The 20,593-nt window shown below is 36.8% G+C and overlaps 1 protein-coding gene across 1 annotated transcript; it reads right to left on the reverse strand.

Moving 5' to 3' along the window:
* Positions 1–1,339: 1,339 nt before the first annotated feature.
* Positions 1,340–19,133, reverse strand: mfng (MFNG O-fucosylpeptide 3-beta-N-acetylglucosaminyltransferase). The gene is made up of 8 exons (XM_084416994.1): positions 18,536–19,133; positions 11,689–11,734; positions 11,505–11,607; positions 10,654–10,807; positions 7,588–7,673; positions 7,246–7,411; positions 2,519–2,604; positions 1,340–1,866 (listed from the first exon to the last, which is right to left on the reverse strand). Exons 1-8 carry the CDS (start codon positions 18,869–18,871, stop codon positions 1,770–1,772), a joined length of 1,074 nt encoding a protein of 357 aa, XP_084273120.1. The 5' UTR covers positions 18,872–19,133; the 3' UTR covers positions 1,340–1,769.
* Between the last annotated feature and the right edge of the window lie 1,460 nt (positions 19,134–20,593).

Genomic DNA, 20,593 nt, shown 5'->3' on the forward strand with positions numbered 1-20,593 from the left:
CTCACAACTCCGAAAACGTCAGATCAGATTTTCAAATAGGCGCTATCTTTATAAATAAACCAAAGATTTGAGCTTTAAACAACTACATTCTCGCCTGAAATACTCTTAAAACTACATTTCGTGACAGCAGTATTTTTAAATTACGCTTGCTGGTGAGATGGGTATACATGTTGCTTGCTGGTTGGTGTGAGATGCATTCTGGGATACCTGGCTGTCTCAAGTCCGCACAAGTCACCTCTCGATGCATCCTCGGTAAAAGGGGCGGATCAAGAACACATCCGGGGATTTGAACTGGACTTGGCTAGATGTGAACTTTGAATTGGAACAGTACTTGGGCAGCGACTGATGACGTTTCACAAGTCCACACGAACACAAGTACAGACAAGAGGCTTGTTTGAGATGCGCCTAGCCTCGCCTGAAATGTATGCGAGAGTAGGCGGCTGCAGTGAGGGGAGGAGTGAAAAAAGCGCAGGCAAGACGGACAGTTCTCTCTTCTCACAGTGGTTCTGACACCTGCGAGATCAAAGATGGATATCGCGGGATTCACGCTCGTGCTCAGTGTTGCTAATAAACTGGATGGAATTTAAGTTCTGTTGCTTAATATGAAAATAAATATAATGAACAAGACACCCAAAGTAGCCTACTTACTTAATTCCATTCCAAGTATGTTTATCAATCTTTTTTTCTTTAATACAGATATGTGTTTTTTTTTTGTTTTTTTTTGTTTTTTATAAAAATTACACTGCATAACCCATAGAAATCGCACTGTCGGATAGTTTGGGAATATTCACACATAAAGTATAAAAAACATGATATCAGAGTTTTAAAATCAAACATTTTAAAAGAGAACAATACATCACGGTTGTTTAAACCAATGAGCATGAAGCTGTGTCGTCAGTAAGTCGTTTCCCATCATGCTTTTGATCAGCGCAGTCGGTGGAGAGCAACTGCGCGCGCGACTGCAGAATCCGACACGTGCGCCTTGCGGTCGCGAGAGTTTTTTGACATACGTCAGCATGACGTAAGAGCAAGGCGGACCGCACTCGGACACATTTCTAACCGGCATGCATCCGGCGCTGATCACCGGTGATCGATTCTGCGCAGATTTTGCTCATCTCAAACAAGCCTAAAGACCGCAAACGGCCACAGACTGCCTCTTGATTGCTTGGTTCATTTGATTGGTTGGTTGTCTTAAAGGGCCAGTACCCCGTCTGTCAAAGCCTTAAAGTCTTAAAGAGGCAGTTCATGATTATGCAAACCTGTTGTTTCATGTAGAGCACTTTCTCCAAACACACCACCACACACACACACACACACACACACACACACATTTGTTTTTATAAAGGAAAATATTTTTTATTTACCAAACACTGTAAAATGTATTTCAAAACATATTTTAGTGGATATCCACTTGCCTTAAGTGCTTCATGTATATCATACAGTACAAATATATTACAGTAATCAAAATGTGTACAGTGCAAATATACGAATACAACTGATCATAGAAAAGATTACCCTGTTTTGAAATAATTAGATTAGCCTATGTGTAGTACATGGTTTAAAAACAAACAAATTCATAACCAAAATGTGCAGCAAGTAGACAGAAGTTACACTTTAAATTTACAATTTCAATAACAATAATGGCTCAGTTAAACATTGAGGTTTTTACGTTTCCTCATTTGAACACCATGCACTTTTGGCTTTTATTGGTTCCTCAGCCCTTACAAACTTCATGCATTAAAATTCTCACTTTATACATGATTATTATATTATTGGAAACCACGTTGATTCCATGACAAGGCGTTTTTGAGGGCTACAGGGCACCAACTTGTCGTAGGGTACAGAAGACAGTGGACCGTCCTGAACCTGAAAAACAGATTGAAACAGAACAACATTAGCTAAAAACATCTTAAATGCATCATTAACAATGTCTATGACACATTTTTAAATGTCATCATAGAATAATAAATGATAAAAGCAAAGGATTAGTTGAAGTTTGGGAAATCTTTGCATGAATCAAACTTTACTGGGTCTCAAAAACAAGTATCCGTTATCTCTTGAGGAAAACATAAAATCGTTTAGCCTGTGAAGAGTTTGGTGATACATACAGACAAATATATTCAGATTAAGCTGATTAATATGTACGAGGAAGTGCTTTTAAACTGCCCGTAAGAGATGTCTGCTCACGAAGTGTGTAAGAACGGATTTATAGCGATAACAGAAAATGCCTGGATGTTTAATGAAAAAAAAAGATGTGTGGAAAGATACCAAACTCACTGAATACAGATAAACATACAAATATTAGCATGAAATTAGATTTCAGGAACTTTAGTGGAATATGCTTTTGCATCATACTGGCTATATCTAACTTTAACATTACTTTGTCTGGTAATTTGTGTTGAATGAACAAAGGAAAGAGGAGTTAGTGCCAGTATTCCTTATCTTTTAGTCATAAATAGCAAATCTATATCCCCAGGGCATGTAGGTGTATGTGTTAAGGTGTGTGTGCATGACTAACCTGGACGGATCTTCGTCTTTGGTAAAAACTCCTTTTAGTTCAACACTATTCATTTTATTCTCAAACCATCCATAGCTTAGAGTCACCTTCAGAGTTAGAGGAAGAGAAACAAACAGGAAGAACAGAAAATATGTTGTTAGAATTGCATGGCTAGTAAGATTTTTTTTTTACTAACCATTTCATTTCAGCCCAAAAATCTGTTATCTGTTTTGGCAGATAAAATAATATTAGCATCCAGTTCTTTGAGGTAAAATATCAGCATTCAGCTCTTTGACATAAAATTAGCATCCAGAGGTGAAATATTAGCATCCAGTTGTAAAATTAGCATCCAGGGCCCGTATTCATAAAGAATCTTAATGCAAAGAGTAGCTCCTAGTGACAAAATTCTAAGAAAATTCTTAGAAATGTGGGCGTTTACTCTTAAATTTAAAGAAAAAATCCTAGTAAAGAAAAAAGTAATTCAGAAAACATCTTAACCCTTAAAAGAGGTCTTAAGGTCAAAATTGTTAGGAGCACGGACGAGGACTTTTAAGAGGCTTAAGAGTTTCTTTAGCAGAGGAGAAAATGGCAGAAAGACGAAGAGGGAGAAGAAATGTGTTGCAGACAATGGATGACAGTGAGTTAATAAGACGCTATAGATTAGATCGTGCAGGGATCATGTTTGTGACAGATCTTTTTAGAGACACGCTAACATCTCCAACACAGCGCAGAAATGCCATAGTGCCCGAAATTAAAGTAATCACTACAATACGATATTTGGCAACTGGGAAAATTCCATGTTTGATACATTAAAACCAACATTCAAACCACCATTTAAATAGACATGCCAACAATCAGTGTAATTGGAAAGAGTGTAACAATTTTTATCATTCTAAGCCAAGCAAATACCTTATAGGAAATTAACAGCATGGTAAATAAAATAAGGATTTATATATATAATGTGTGTGTGTGAGAACGGTCAAACAGGAAAAATTACGCATGTAATTTCAAAGTGAAGGCTTAGAATAGACCCTATACTTAAAATCACTTTTTTCCCCTTCTTGGACAACCAACCAATCACAGTCTTCAAAAGATTGTGTCATACATAGCAACGGGGTCAACCCCGCCTTCTTACTAAGATAAAAGTTTTTGTCTTTTCCTTACTCAGAGTTGCTCTCAGATCAGTCCTGAATTGCTCTTAAGCTAAGACTCCTACGTAAAAGTTTTTAAGCTAAATTAAGAGTTTTCTGAGAGGATTCTTAGAATCTTTATGAATACGGGCCCAGATCTTTGAGGTAAAATATTAGCATCTAGTTGTAAAATTAGCATCCAGTTCTTTGAGGTAAAATATTAGCATTAGGTTATTTGATATAAAATTAGCATCCAGAGGTGAAATATTAGCATCCAGTTGTAAAATTAGCATCTAGATCTTTGAGCTAAAATATTAGAATCCAGCTTTGAACTAAAATATCAGCATTCAGTTCTTTGACATAAAATTAGCATCCAGAGGTGAAATATTAGCATCCAGTTGTAAAATTAGCATCCAGGGGCCGTATTCACAAAGAATTTTAAGGCTAAAAGTAGCTCCTAACTGGCGAATTTAGGAGCAACTCCTAAAAATAATGGGCGTGTCTCTCGTAACTTTAGGACTCCTAATTTTTTTGACTAAGAGTAATTCACAAAGCATTTTAGCCCTAAAAGTAGCACCTAAGCCTGGGACAGCTTAAAAGAAGTCGAGAGGACTCCTAACTCACTAAGACTTATTCACAAACCGCTTTTTGTGGCATTTCACGTTGCGATGTTTTGAAATGCGTACGCGGCGGCTACAGGAGCTTCCAATCGTGAGGGAACAATCTTGCATTGTAGGCATAACTAGGAATGCAATAACGCCACCAACAACAACCAAAACTATAGGCTACTCATTGCATTTAAACTAATTGTAACGTTTCATTGTGAATCAAATTAAAATGTTTTTCTCTTTGCAAACGTAGGCAGAGGCATATAGTGACAGATTAATTCAATAATGTTGCAAAGATATTGCATCAATCCATATGTTTCATTAGGCTACTAGGCTATTTGTTTTGCCTTTCTCTTTATTCATTTAGGCTATTTATTCAGTTATTCATCATCTTCCGTCCTTCGCAATACTTGTGTAGCGCACGCATTCTCAGACCTGTCACTCATCATCGTAGTGGAGGTGTTTGGAATCATTCCCGCATTACAATCATCAGCCAATCAAGGTGGTCACTTCAGTCAAGCTTGTGCATGAGTAATGACGTCATCCATAGCAACAAAGACTCACTCTTAGTTTAGGAGTTGTCATTTTTCTTTACTAAGAGTAGGTCTGAAAGGCGTTGTGAATAACTTCTAAGAGAAAACTCCTAGCTAAAATCTTTTAGTGCGATATAGGAGTATTCCTAGTGGTAAGATAAAATGCTTTGTGAATACGGCCCCTGATCTTTGAGGAAAAATTAGCAATCAGGGCCCGTATGTATAAAACTTCTAAGAAATGCTCTTAAGAATAGTCTTAAGCTTTGACTTAAGTGTCAGAAAATACTTAGTAAAGAGTAGGACTTTTCTAAGAGTAGGAGACTTTTATAAAGCAGCTAAAAGCAACTTTCAGTAAAGTATAAGACTGATTCTTAAGTGCTGACTGAAGTGGCACTTAAGTGTTGTGAACTAAGGACTACAGTGATGTCAACCCAAAATGGCCGCCCTCAACCACTGAATCAGCCAATAGTGAGCCTGCAAGGATGAGGTCACTACAGCATGACACCAATCATTTAATTTTATTATAATAAAATCGTTTAATTAAGACACTTTAATATTTAAATTTATTTAAAAAAATGCTTTGCATTGTGCAAAATTTTCGCAAATTAGTATTTATGCTGTGGAATCCTTTTCTATTGATGTGTCTCCTCATTTACAATTATGCAAACATGTGTTCCATCAATGGATCCAACAACTCAGGAAAGCCCGAAATACTCATTAAAGTGGCTTTATTTTGCTGCGAGATTTGCAAAGTCAATGAACTGCCATACAGTAGTGGCCAAAAGTGAGGCAAAGGAAAATTGTCAGATTCACCCTTTATTCAAATAGGGTTACAAATGTGTTAAAGATTTTGTACGCGTATTGTGTAGTTGTGCTTAGAGTCAATTGTTTATTTGTGATAACACAATGAAACATGTCAAATTGTACAGACATATTTTTTAGCCAGGCTTTCCAGATTTTTTTTTCTCCTGTGAGCTCTTTAGTGTTTTTTTTTTTTTTTTTACCTGTAGCTGTAGTTAGCCCTTTTTTCAACCATATTATTGATCTGCCTGCATTGACACCATTGTCTCTGAACTGAACTGAGCTGAATGATGACAACACTGTTTTCTCCAGAGCGACTGTATAATGAACTAAATAGATAACTAATGACTAATGATCTTTTACAATGGAAATGAATCATCATCGAACTTAAGCTGTACAATGGCACTATGTTCTTCTAGAGCTGCTGTACAGCCCAAACTAACTTTGTTGCATTATTTTCCTGTTATCACTTTAAAGCTGCTTTGAAACAATCTGTATTGTAAAAAGCGACTTGAAATAATTTAGTCAGATAAATATTTTCACTAAGTTTATTTTTATATATATATATTTCAAATATTGTAAAATATGAGGGAAGAACAAAACACCATTTCCCTCATATTTTGATGGTTTAAGCAAACTTGGAGGGTCATTAAAAAATTAAAAATAAAAACTCCGCACATCACTTTTAGCCACTACTGTATTTGATGTGGTCAGTGCCACAATAGTGCTATTGAGGCCCTACTTACAGTGGACTGATGAGCTCAAGTCATCACTGGTGCACTGCTGCTTTTTTCCAGTCAGCAACAATGTAATTATTACTACTTTCCTTTAATTTCATTGCTATAAAATTTCTTAAAAGTCAGTTCGAAAAAGGATCCCTTGATGATCAAACTTTTATTGTTTGATCAACTCCGTCATCATTTACTGTAACTCCAATACATCATATTTTCATTGAAAAGTGCGTGGCCTCCTCCTCTCTGTGGCCATCTTGTTACTCCTAACTAGGTTAGGAGACCTCTTCAGCTCTCTTAAGTAATTTAGGAGCTGAGACCTAGTCTTGACACTTAGGAACCTTTATGAATCACACTTATTTTTAAGTCTAGGAATAAAAGTAAAGTGACGTCATTCTTAGAATTTTGAGAGACTTAAGACTAAAATTTTACTCTGAGTGGCTTTATACATACGGCCCCAGATCTTTGAGGTAAAATATTAGCATTCAGTTCTTTGAGGTAATATATATATATATATATATATATATGCATTTTTTAACAAAGATATTACAATTCAATTCAAGATATTACAATTCAATTCAACTAAAATATTAATTCACAGTTCCTTTAGTATTTTGAATCAAACTATAAAAACTAAATGTTGGCATTTTTTAAAGAAAATATGATTACTTTTTTCCTGTGCTAAAGTTATGAAGGTGGTTGTAGTAGATTGTTTCTAGAGCATTCTAGTGCAGTGGTTGCTAGGGTATTCTAAGTAGTTGCTAGGGTATCCTAGGTGTATGCTAGGTGTTATCTTATTAGCTTATTAAGTCAAATGATACTTAGAAAATCCTAATTTTGATCGCTTCGAATCCTTTCTTCTCAACTGAAATTAATGAACCATCATTAAAGCAATACTAATAGCCACCATTAAAAAAATCTGGTGAAAATTTACAGTCATCTCACTTGTTTGGGGATATCACTGGGGGAAATTAGAAGTAGGTTTTCCAGATGAGAGTGAAACATGTTGCTATGGACCATTGAGATGCCCAGTCGCCTCTCAACTATGAAGCCCACCGTACAGTCATCAGGTAACATGATTACTGCGGAGGTCTCCTCGAACCTGGGACCACTGCAAATAAAGACAAACATATTCTATATGCATAATATTTACACTATACAGTTCATAAGAGTAGGGTCGGTACGATTTTTTAAATGATTTCTTATAGGAAGGTACAGGCACTAAAATGTGCATGAAATGGTTTCATAATCAAAGCCAAACACACACATGCTGAATCAGCGCCTCACCTTGCCCAGGGTGCCATCTTCTCTGCCAGCTTCCTGCTCAGACAGAAACCGGCCCCTCCTGTGGCAAACCAAAAACGGACGTCCCTCTGAAACGGAACAGAGGAAAAAGTCAACCAGTCAGTTTCAACATCAGCCTCATGCAGTTGGTTACAAATATATAGTTTATATGAAGAATTAATGACACAGTTCATTACAATTTAAGAATCAAGCCCTAAAATATTGATGAGAAAAGTGATTTATGGTCGTTCTGAAGCTCTAGTGATGCAAACGGTCACTGTGCGATAGTTTACAGCAGGACAAGTGGAGACTCGTGAGTAAAAGCCTCACCTAAAGCAGGCATTTAAGCAACAAGAGATGGAAGAGATTAACAAGAGCAGTTATTGAAGCAACTTGCTGATGAATCTCAGTTTCCTTAGATTCTAAATGATTTAGTTTTTTTTAACTAATCTGTTTAATGAATGATTCATTCAGTAAATCACTCATAAACACAGTGGCTTCATCAAAAATTGCATACTTCCCTACTATATAGTAGGTGAAAAACAGTATGTGACAAAAGAAGAATGTCTGAATTCACAGTACTCATAAAAGAGTAGGCAAAAAGTACGCGGGTGACCTACTACTTCAGTGAGATTCTGAAGTGTGCATACAATGGACACTTTACTATCCCATGAGGCCACAGGAGAGGATATATGAATGACAGTGAAGCGACACAACTGATACTGTTAGGTCACATGATAATGACAACATGGCGAATGTACTACGTCCAGATTACATTCATACTGCACACATTCATACTATATAGAACACACTTTTTTAGCGGTCGTGAAGTAATTACTTAGGCTATTCAAAATAAGTACCTACTAAAGAGAGTATGCCATTTTGGACGCAGCCAATTCCTCATTTTGTTCCTGAATGAATTACCGATTTCGAATTAATTTCTTGAGCTAATGATTCAATGACTCACTCATGAAGACAACTGTTTAAATAATACCTGAATGAATATTAAATGAATCGCTTGAGTAAATGATTCATTGACTCACTCATAAAGACAGTTATTTGCCGCCACCTACTGGTGTAAATATGTAAAATACAGAAAGAGTCAAATTCCCACCACTAATAGGCCAACACAAACTGAGCACAAACACAGACAGGTGGATTGTTACGAACATCTGAAAGTGCTGCTCAGCCAACACGAAAAAATGAATTTATTTTAATTTCCATTTTAATTTTCCCCTTCTTTTCATTCAAGTTTTTTTATTACAAAATCCTATTTGCTATACCGCCAAGAAGCAATCTAAAATCTATACATTCATTCAGATGGTTCACCAATTATGTGACCAAATCCCTATTAAGCAACAAAAATTGCAATGTATCAGCTCTTCAAACCATGAATTTCTCTTTCTCTGTAAGCTCTCAATGCATATCTGCTCTTCATTTCTTGGCTTTCCAGATAACCTTAGCCGGTTTGTTTTTACATGGGGTTCTGTGGAGCATCATAAGCAACAGGGGCATAAATCTGCCTGTATCCATCAACTCATCCCCCCATCCGTTTATCTCTCCACTCAATCCTCCGTGTGGCCGTTACCCTCAAGGTTCTCTACAGTCCTTTTCTGTCTTCTCATCCTTTCGACCGTATTCCTCCCCTGTAGGGAGTTGTGGCCTGTCCAGCCAGACGTATAAATGTGGACATAAACAACACAGGGGACACACAGAGAGGCAGATGGGACGGCCCAGGTTTTTGACCAGAACGAAAGAGCAGTTTGGATTCAATGGAGCTTTGACTGTCCGACTGGGTGTTATATAGAGAAAGAAGTTGAGGAACAAAGCAAAGGAAGCAGGTAAAATGGATTTGTAGACAGTAACAACACAATTAAAAAGAATGTATAAAATGTCGGCGCCAATAGCCCCATGGTTAACGTGCCGACATATAGCGCAACTGCGCCTCCGGCGACCCAAGTTCGATTCCCAGCTCGAGGTCCTTTGCCGATCCCCTTCCCCTCTCTCTCCACCCGACGCTTTCCTGTCAAAATCTCTACTGTCCTATCAAATAAAGGCACAAAAAGACCAAAAACATAACTTGCAAAAAAAAAAAAAAAAAAAATGTATAAAATGCATGTGTTGTTATATGGGTATAACCAATATGTAGTTATAGTGGGTATAATTATTTGTTTTCTTTTTGTCTTTCATCCCATTGAGCGGAGGTAGAGACCGGCTGGAGTGGCAGAAATTAAAAGACAGGTCTCATTTTTATTACCCCCAGGTGCCTATGTGGCCCAAGAAGATATCAGTACAGCAGAGAGAGAGAGAGAGAGAGAGAGAGAGAGAGAGAGAGAGAGAGAGAGAGAGAGAGAGAGAGGATTATGAAATCTGAACTGAATGGCTTGTCTGTTCCTGTAGACCTCACACACACACACACACACACACACAATGGGTTTTCATGATTTATGAGGACATTCCATAGACATAATGAATTTTATACTCTACAAACTGTATATTCTATCCTCTAACCCTGTCCCTAAAACCTTTCTGCATTTTTCCATTTTCATAAAACATAATTTAGTATGATTTATTAGCTATTTTCCTCATGGGGATAAAAATAGGAGTTCGGAGTTCGGATATTGTCATTTTTGTCCCCATAACGTAGGGTTTACCAGGACCACACACATTCACACACACACACACACACACACACACACACACACACACACACACACACACACACACACACACACACACACACACACACACACACACACACACAGAGAGAGAGAGAAGAAGCAGGTCCAAAGACAGCATGACTACAAACACACACACACTCAAAATGATTGGCGTTAAACATTGTACATGATTGGATCAACTCCCCTGACAGTATTTTTTTCCAGCTATACAGTAAAAGAGCCGACAGAATTGTCCAGATAAATAAGCAATAAAGCTCTAATCACTGATTGATCCCTGAAGGTAAAAAAAATTACATTTTGGTAAAGGCTGATCAATGAAAAATAAAAATTATTATTATCGATAATTGTTCAGAACAGTGAATTCAGTTTAAAAAAAAATGATACTGACCGTCTTATTCCCTTCCAGCAGCTCCTGTGCTCTCATTGGTCGATCCAGGCTTGGCTTGCCCACATAGATATCGCTTTCTCCTGGGAAGGCCGTCAGGAGAGAAAGAAGGGCTCCAGGGTTCAGGTAATTATCATCATCAACATGACAAAACCACCTATGGCAAATCACAAGTGCTTTAAAAGTTGTATCAAACTTGTAATGTACACATTGTCTTAGCACGTTGGTTGGTTGGATGGATGGATGGATGGATGGATGGATGGATGGATGGATGGATGGATGGATGGATGGATGGATGGATGGATGGATAGATAGATAGATAGATAGTTCAGGAACTTTCGGGGGTGGGACTTGGGTGCTGAACATGCTGATTGGTTGACTCCACGCAGCATTTTATTTCAACCACCATTTAAAGTCTGTCACGGTGCATGCGTGCAAAAATGTTTTTTTGATTGAATAGCCAAAAGATTACTGCAACACTCTACACACTCCTGTACAGTAGGTGGCGGTATGCAACAAATGAACAATGCAATCTGCCAAGAAACTAAAAGAGGAGGAAGAAGAAGCTCCATTTTAAACTCAAAAATGGAGTTTAAAAAATACGACTGATGGACCGACAACAAGGTTCTGGCTTTATTAAGCTTGTATGCGGAGGACGAAATCCAGCGGGAACTGGAAAGTCGCACGCAGTCCTACGTCAACGGACTAATTTGCTTAATCTTCACAATACTTTAGACAGCAATGGAAACGCAGACAGCAACAGATCTGGGACAAACTGAAATGCGGCTATAGATACATAGATACATTGATATGCATCGTAACATGAGGTCATATTACGTTATCGTCCAACTCACTTTTTGTCAGAGGCCATAAAGTGGTGATACTCGGCAGCCATCTTGCAGGATAAAGCTTGATGACTGTGCTCCGGCGAGCAGTCAGTGACGACAACATTAAATCCTGTGAGCACAGAAACACACAACGAGTGAAGAGCAAAGATTCAGAAGTTCACACCAATCCTGCAGAAGAAAGATGATCTACCTTCAGAGGAAATGTCTTCATCTGGACTGTCTGTGAAGATGTACGTCTGTAAAAGTAAAGAATAAACACAAATTCATGAGGGAAACCATTAATTCTGAAATGGTGCAGTGAGAGCCTGGTGGTCTTTTGAGGACAAGTAACACCCAAACTCCCATAATGCACCACTGCGAGATAACAGCTGGTGCACCAGAAGGCCTCAGAGCATCTGTGTTCCCGTGTTCCCGTACAGAGAATTTTGGTTTGTTATTACCAGTGTTTTCTCAAGGTGGGACGACAATGTTGCAAAGCGTTTGTGTTTTTGTGTGAGAGTGTCTAAAAACTACAGCTGAGATAGTTGGGTTGGCACAACAACTATTGAGAAACATTATCAAAAAATAAATAAATATATAAATAAATATCACAAAATAATTCAGAAATATGAGGTACAGCTGATCCGTTGTTTTTAATAGTTTGATGAACATTAAATAAACAGAAAAATTGTAAGGAATGTTACATAATGTAGCACTAAAATAAATATTACATTTTTATTATTTTTAATTCATTATTATTTATTCTTAATTTTTATTTAACTATTAATTATATATTTTATTCAATATTTTTTATATTATACATTTCATATAGCAGTTTTCACTACAATAGCTTTTAAAATTAGATTTTTGGGTTGCTTTTTTTTTTTTTTTTTTGACATCATCTTCACTTACACAACAACAAATAATTCCAATTCTGAATAATAAAATAAAATAAATTATATTATTCGGTTTTGGATTATATAAAAAATACATTTTTATATTATCCAAAACCGAATAATATAATTAATATTATAAATATTCAATACATGATTGATTCATATGTGGGATATACACCATTTAAAGGTTTGAGGTAACTGTAACTGTTGCTAAATTAAATGCATCCTTCCTGAATAAAAATATTAATTTCTTTCACACACAAAAAAAAATGAAAAACAACAAAATGTTACATTCTTAAATATTTATTATTCTTAATTCTTAAATTATATATTTGATTAAATATTGCTTTTATCTTTTTATATAAAATATATATAATATATAAAAATATATAATTATTATTTTTACAGACTAATCGTTTTTTCCTCATTTTCTCATAATTGTGTTCTCTAGAGTGTCAGTTGTTCACTAAATGTTACCGAAAAAATGTGCAGCCAACATTTTAAAGAATGTTACAAAATGTAGAACTAATTAATTTTATTTATTTAACCTTTATTTGTTTAATTATTAATCAGAAAAAATATATATATATTATATTATACATTAAAATGTATTACCATATTATTAGAAATCTAATAATATAATAATTATTAAAATTATTATTATTACACATATTTAAAACATGACTTTTAATATGTAGATATTTGCATTTATGCATTTAGCAGACGTTTTATCCATTACAGAAAAGGAACAAAAGCAATATGTCAAAGAGTCGTCATATATAGTAGATTTACAAACTTTTGTTACATCCAATTAATCGATGTGACAGCACTAATATATAATATTAGTATTGAACCTTTCCAGTGTCATTTGTAACCACAGAGCCAAAATGAAAAAAAAAAATTGAAAAAAAAGAAGTCTCTCACCCAAGTGAGAGGAGCAGATTTGGGAGCAGTTTCCTGCTAGACCAAGACACATCCTATCTGTGGCCATATATACCTCTACACTTCCGTTTTGACACACACACACACACACACACACACACACACACACACACACACACACACACACACACACACACACACACACACAGAGTCTTTATTGCATCCCATGATGATGCAGTGCAGGTGTCACTCTGGAAGTTTAGCTTCATTACGACGTCTAGGCGCTCCAGACAGCTCAGATCGTAAGTCTCTATGCCTCTCCCTCAGTGGTCCTTGAGTACAGGCAGAATAATCGAACGCGCAGATCAATGCCGCAACCATCAAAGCCAATGGGCCAGAGCGAGTGGAAACGGCCCACTCACACCCCGAGCTCCTTCATAAATCATAAGGGTGGATCTTTAGCTCTCATATCAGACGGCTGATGACAGCAGCTCATAAAGCACCGTCTGGAGATACACAAAGAGTGAAACGGCAGCACAACTGCCCATTAGTGGCATAATGAAGTGAAACTGGTGGAGGAGGCACGTTCATTTTGTCTTCCCAACTTGAGAGGGAAAGAAATAGGTACAGATGGAGCCCAGCTTTGGATGTAATGGGTGGAGCTAGAAGGTCCAAGCACACCATAACTCTATCCCCCATTAGATCCACAGACTGGATGTCATTTGGCTCTTCAGTGAGCTCCACCTGCAAATTTAGGAAAGAAAGGCCTCATAATGTGATGGACGATAAAAACGGATGCACTTATAGGAAGCCGGTTGCACCCAAAACGTTTTTGCTTATAATATCAAAGCCTCATATACACATGTCACTGAAACGAACAGGGGAGAAAAAAACATATTAGTCTGTAAAAGTGCTCAATCACAAAATCTAACAATGTGTTGGGCGGGGGGCAAAAACGCCTTTGCTCGGATGTGTCGGATGTCCGGCGTTTTAAAAAAAGTTTTTAAATATCCTGGCATTTGTTAAAAGTGCCGGAGTTGTTGTTTCACACTTCGTTCCTGTTTCCTCAGCTTAAGACTTCCTCTGTCAGATAGACTTCCGTTTTGTCATTGTTTCGAAACGTAGTCTGCGGCTGTCGCTTCCTCTTATTGGCATGGAGGCAAGGGCACACAAACATACGCACACACAAACGACATCCTGTGCTTAAAAACCCGCTGTTGGAACTTAAAAACGTAATTGAACAAAGCCCAAATCGTAAGCATCAAACATTGGGACAGAACCCAATCGCCTGGAAAAAGCCAAGCTAACAGGAAATGTTCTCAGAACTTTAGCTGACGTTGTGGCAAGGTTCTCTCAAAGTTATGAACAAACGTTCTTCCAGGGACATTAGTAAGACATTCATTCTGGTCTTTAATTATGTTCTCAAAAACATTTTATACATCGTTCATGGAACGTTTTTTACCTAAACGGACATTTCACCCTCTCCGTTTTCAGAAAAGTGTTCGTTTACACAAACCCGTGTATATGCCGTCAAGAGCATGCCAAACCTGTAGGTGGCAGTGTAACGAGAAGCTCAAGCCCATGTTAGCCAATCAGAATCCCGAAAATATAGGTCGCACCTTTGACACAGTGCAAGTTCTGTCGCATACTGTGACGTCGACTGCCTAAAATTCTGTTTTTCTCAGTTTACATGCAAACGTGCAAACAGAGTTTTCCAAAATCTCCACTCTGGCCGGAGTTTTTAGAAAGAATCGTTTTCAGAGGCGAATTCTCCGTTTGCGTGTAAACGAGGGGCACAACCGAAGGGAAATGTCTCAGTTTTTCAAAATAACCATGTAAACGGGGCCTGAAACGTTTGGTTGGATGTTTGCGTAACGTTTTTGAAATGTTTCAACTTCAAAAGTAACGTTTCCATTATGTTTGCAAAATGATCAAATGGAACGTTCCTTTAACGTTCGCATAAAACATTTAAAAGAACGTTCAGAAAACATTCAGAAATAACGTTTTTAACTTAATGTTCTCATTCTCATGTTATGTTCAAATGTTAAGATTTTTCAAAAAAATTATATTTAAAATTAGTCATTGTCTCCTCATAGATAGAGGGTAAGTTTACACGACAACGATCCACTGAAAACAGAAACGATTTTCACATACTGACGACAATATTGTCAAAACGATCCCGTTCACAAAACAACTAAAAACGCTGTATTATTCATGCCAGGCCAGTAGTTGGCGATGTCACTTTGTAAAAAAAAAACATTACGCACCTACTGAACATGTAATACGCATGCACATGACATCACTGTTCGCAAGACAATAACGGTACCGTTTTCAATAGCTTTCACTTTGAATCCCATTTTCAAAAAACACAGTTGTCGCGTAAATGAACGGCCAAAACCTATGAAAAGTTATCCATTTTCATACGACAATGTAGTTTTTGGGGTATGTGTGTGTAAACCACAAAAATGTGAATTTGTGAAAACGGTGACATCATGCACATGTATTACTGTACGTGTTCAGTCTATAGGCGCGTAGGTTTTCCGTACAAAGTGGCATCGCCAACTACTGGCCTGGCAAGAAAGAATAATACAGCGCTTTTAGTCGTTTTTGCGGATCCGTGTGAAGGGGGATCATTTTGACAACGTTGTCGCCTGTACACGAAAAACGCGAAGGAAAAAAGTTTCTGTTTTTAGTAGCCTACATCATTGTCATGTAAACGCCCCAGAGGGAATGGAAAAGCTGAATCTTCAAACTTGAGATGAACACACACTTCCTCCTCAGGCACCATTTTCTCATATTCAAAACAGGACCAATAAAGCAGAAGCAGGGAATTTTTTGAAATCGTTGTGTTTGAGGGTGAAAAAACCTCAACCTCAAACCCCTACAGTTTCAGACTCATAGACTGTCAGACTACTGAAACGTTTGAGAGTCATTTCTTCCACACAAACACAAACGAATTAGTATGCCATACAAGAGGAATTTCAGCTCCTAGCATTTCGCTCACTTTCTCTTTGATCGTACAAGTATTTGGATGAGCAGCGCCGCTGTTTCGCACGTGTCATCTTATATTTAGAGTGACGGCTGCTCCTATGAAAGTGTTGCATACTGAGTTGCATGTTGGGAATTCGTTTTGACAAGCCACTTAAAGATAATGCTCGGCAAGTCCAATCACTAACATCTTCCTAAAGTAGAGCTCATGTTGTTAGCGCCTGCCTAACCACTAGTTTGAATGTGTGAATGCATGTGTTAGTATGTCAGTCTGACTTTGTTCTGCTTCTTAATGTCATGTTACAGCAGGCCACAGTCAAGTCTAATCATTTACGGTTTAAATGGATGTCCATTAAAGGGGACGTTTAAGACTTTTTCGATGTTAGTTTAAAATAAATGTGTGTGAAATTTTGCTTTTTGCCAAGTAGCCAACCAATAATGACCAATAATTATGTCTGAAAGGAACAGCAAAGCTGGGTGAAAAATCGTATTATATACCAGCCAGTATATCAAACCAGTATATCCCAAAGCATGAATTTGAATTTAACATTATATATACAATATTATATATATAACAATATATAACAATATATAACAATATATAACAATATATAACAATATATATATATATATATATATATATATATATATAGGCCTATATTTTTATTTATTTTTTCATTATTTTTGCTTAAATAATCTGAAGCCATTTTTCGGACCATTAAATATTTTTTATTGTGACATTATTAATCACATATTAATAATATGTTATTATTAATATAATATAATTAATCATTTTTAATTGTATTATTATAAAATAATAGGCTATTTATTATTTAAAATTAAGTAAATCGTATATTTATTTGAATATAAAAGTTGTATTATTAATCAAATAATAATTTGTAATATTATTATAGTTGTTATTGTTATTATTATTATTATTGTTATGTGATTAATAATGCCACAATAAACATAATCATTTTTATTATTATAAAAATAGGTAAATATTTAATAGAATGCAAAAGTTGTAAAAGTATTAATAATAAGTCAATTATATATTTAATTTAATATAAAAGTTGTATTATTAGTCACATAATTACAATTATTAATTGTATTATTGTTGCTGCTGATTTTATGATTGTGTGATTAATAATACAACAATACAAATTATTATTGTTGTTATTATTAGTAGTAGTAGTATTTTTTTTTTTTTAAAGGTTAATACTAAATTTAATAGAATATAAAAGTTATATTATTATTATTTAATATTAGTATTCTGATTTTAGTACTAGTATTGATATTTTAAAATATCATGTATATATTACTGGCCTATATACAATTTATATATATTAAAAAAAAGTCACTGTGCAAAACATTTGAATAAAATTTCCTTTATGCGAAACATAATTTTGTAGGCTACTCTTTGCTTTGGATTTTGTGGTGAAACGCGACCGTGACGTCACGATTCATAGAGCTGCTGTGTTGTAACCGCAGACTTGGTCTGGTCGTTTAGATCTGTCAAATCAGAGATGGTTTCAGTATCTACAAGCCTTAACTTTAATTTTAATTCACTGCCACGCCAAATGCTTTGCATTATAAGACTATCAGTGGAAGGCACTGAACGTGGCTTCATTTAAATGGTCTTTCAGTCACTTGTCTTCATTAGTTTCTCTTTCAAAGGTCACCGCTGTGAGTTCTGCTTCTTGTGACAAAAAAAAAAGAGGACCTAAAAGTCCATCTCTACTCTTCGTGACAAGGCTACTGCTGAATTAGAGAACACAGAGAGGAAGTGCTCAGTCTATAAACGAGTACAGGGCGGACGAAACAGGAAATGGCTCAGATCACTCTGTTTTAATATAGATGCACCAATGTGTGGGCCAATCTTTGCGGCATGGTGCCAACGTTAATAAAATCGGCTCATTCGTGCTTGTGAAAAATGAATTCAATCACTGTTTAGCAATCAAGTAGAAAAAAAATGTGGATTGGAAACATTTCTTAGGTGCCACTTGTGAGACACTCATATTTTGGCACCATGCCAGTGAGGTTTTGCACCTGTGCTTTTCACCAGGACGTTTGCACACAACCTCTATCTGATGCCACAGGATGTGCACGTCTGCCAGACGTCCTGTGACATCAACAGCAGCAGTTTTTGTATGAGTTTGTATCACAAATCATGATTTAGACTAATGAAATGATCAATGAACTATCAAAAACATTGACTGGTTGATTAGTATGGAGTTTCTTATATTAAATCCCCTTTATTTTTTGAGTATAGATAGATCAAGGAGCACTCACATGGTCTTTAGTCCTGGAGATCCAGGTCTCCAGAAGAAGAGCAAGGCGGATCTTGTGGAAACGGCCGGTGGTTTTCACTGCAATGAAGATGTCAGTGAGTTTTAAAGATTGTTGTGGCTTTATCTCCCTCCATTTCTGACGTTTCTGTTTCTGATTTCCAACATCTCTGTGTTGGTTTACAGCCACGGTCCTTGGTAGAGATGCTGTTCTTTCGCGTGCAAAGGGCGCAGTGGGGTTTTGGTCACTCCGGGTGCGCAGCTGCAAATCCAGCAAAACCAGGATGAACAAAGTCAGAGCGAAGACAGGCAGTGCATGTAACAGCCTCCTCAAGATCATCTTATAAATCCTTAATCCACTTTTGGTCACATATTAAAGTAGTTCAAGTATAAGCGGCGGCATTTGGGCGCATTCACCGTGCATGGCGCACAAAAAAAGGTCTGATTTTTAAAAATAGTAATGAAATGAAACAAACAACAGAGAGTCCATGTGTGGGTTGGAATATGTATTTTAAATTCATTGTTACTCTGTAAAAGTTTACATCTGGTAATTCCGCGCGGATCCTAGCTGATGCCCCATGCGCTCTGGTAAAGCGGAGGATGGATGAACTGTCACTCATTCACTTTCGGGCTTCGCAAACTTTTTACGCCACGCCCACTTTCCGTAGTGACGTTCCGATGGTGACAGATAAGATAAAGTGAATGGCTTCAAGTGTGCAAATAAACCGAATTTCCTGTTGAAAACTTCTTTTTGAAGCCAAACTTATGCTCTCATGTGCTCATATATAATATAATGTTTCTAGTAGGTGAGTTATAGAACATAATAAACACTGGTAGCCTACCAAGTAGTACCAAGAACCGATTTGGAAACAACAAATCAATTTATTTTCAAATACCTTTTATGTCTTTATTACTGTTATTAACCTTTATTTAACCAGGCAAGTCACTTAAGAAGTTCTTGTTTCCTTCTGTTGATACATTTCAGATGCACACTGTTTGCCATGATGGTTTTGAATTGCTTGAAATATGATTATAATTTCTTCAAAAATTAAAATACAGTTCAGTGCAACATGTGCAGTGCAAGACGTTCATATAGGCTACATCAAATTACGTTAAAATAATCGAAAGAATAAAAACTTATCGGTTATCGTTATCGGCCAAAACTTTCATTTCGGCGCATCCATAATATATTAAGACAAAATACTTATTAAGACAACTGAGGACATCAAAGTTTGTAGTGTAATTCATAGCCAAAATTATGATGACACACGAGGATGTTTATTTCTCAAGGCAATATTTTCAGAGAACTCAGTCTGACGGGAGATTGGCAGCTGTTTATGTCCCGTTTTATTTCTGACGGTTCACTGTATGACACTGTAGGCGTTCTGGCTTCTGTCCTGAACTACTTTATCGTTTCACTTTTAACTTGTGCCAGAGAACTGCATTATCCTAACTGTTATCCTAAGCACCACTTGTCAAGTAATCAAGTGTACATGCAGTTGGAACGTTTATTGTGTTTAAACACTTTTTTGTAATGTTCTGGCTTATACTGTTCCTCAGGTCAAGGGGGATTGAGGATGACATGATCAAAAACCTCTGCAGTAACCTTCATCAGCACCTTTGTTTGTAATTTCTCAGCCTTCTCCTCTTTCATCCATTCATCCTTTGCAACCAGTAACCAGCTGCCTCCTTTTCTCCATCCCCCCCTCCCTCGGTGGCCCCATGCACGGTCGTCTGGTCCCTCAGGTAAATCAGAGATGCCCAGGCACACCCTGGCCAGGAAAGGCCCAGGATCGGTTTACGGCCTACCTGAAAAGATCCTTTTAAAACAGCAAGCACATTGCTCCCTACTTTGAACAATGGCAGACCTTTTCAGACTCTTTATGCATTGAAAAGCCCTTTACGTGCCTCTTGACTTGCTGTTCTGAACGCGAGATTCACTGTAGATACTGTGTTTTGTGCAGACAACAGTGTTAGACAGCAGACAAAACAGGCAGCATAAACGTCTCAGATCCTTTAAAAAAAGCACAAAAGCCTCAGATCCTTCAAACTGAAGTTTACA

This window comes from Rutilus rutilus, assembly GCF_951802725.1.
Source record: "Rutilus rutilus genome assembly, chromosome: 8".
NCBI lineage: Eukaryota > Metazoa > Chordata > Actinopteri > Cypriniformes > Leuciscidae > Rutilus > Rutilus rutilus.

What these genes read in the sequence shown, in the direction of transcription:
- mfng (XM_084416994.1), bottom strand. Translation starts at nt 18,871, where the DNA reads ATGATCTTGAGGAGGCTGTTACATGCACTGCCTGTCTTCGCTCTGACT. An exon ending in TTTATGGCCTCTGACAAAAA is followed by an intron (nt 10,808 to 11,504) that starts GTGAGTTGGACG and finishes GATTTGCCATAG; the next exon opens with GTGGTTTTGTCATGTTGATG. An exon ending in AAAGACGAAGATCCGTCCAG is followed by an intron (nt 1,867 to 2,518) that starts GTTAGTCATGCA and finishes TCTGTTTTTCAG; the next exon opens with GTTCAGGACGGTCCACTGTC.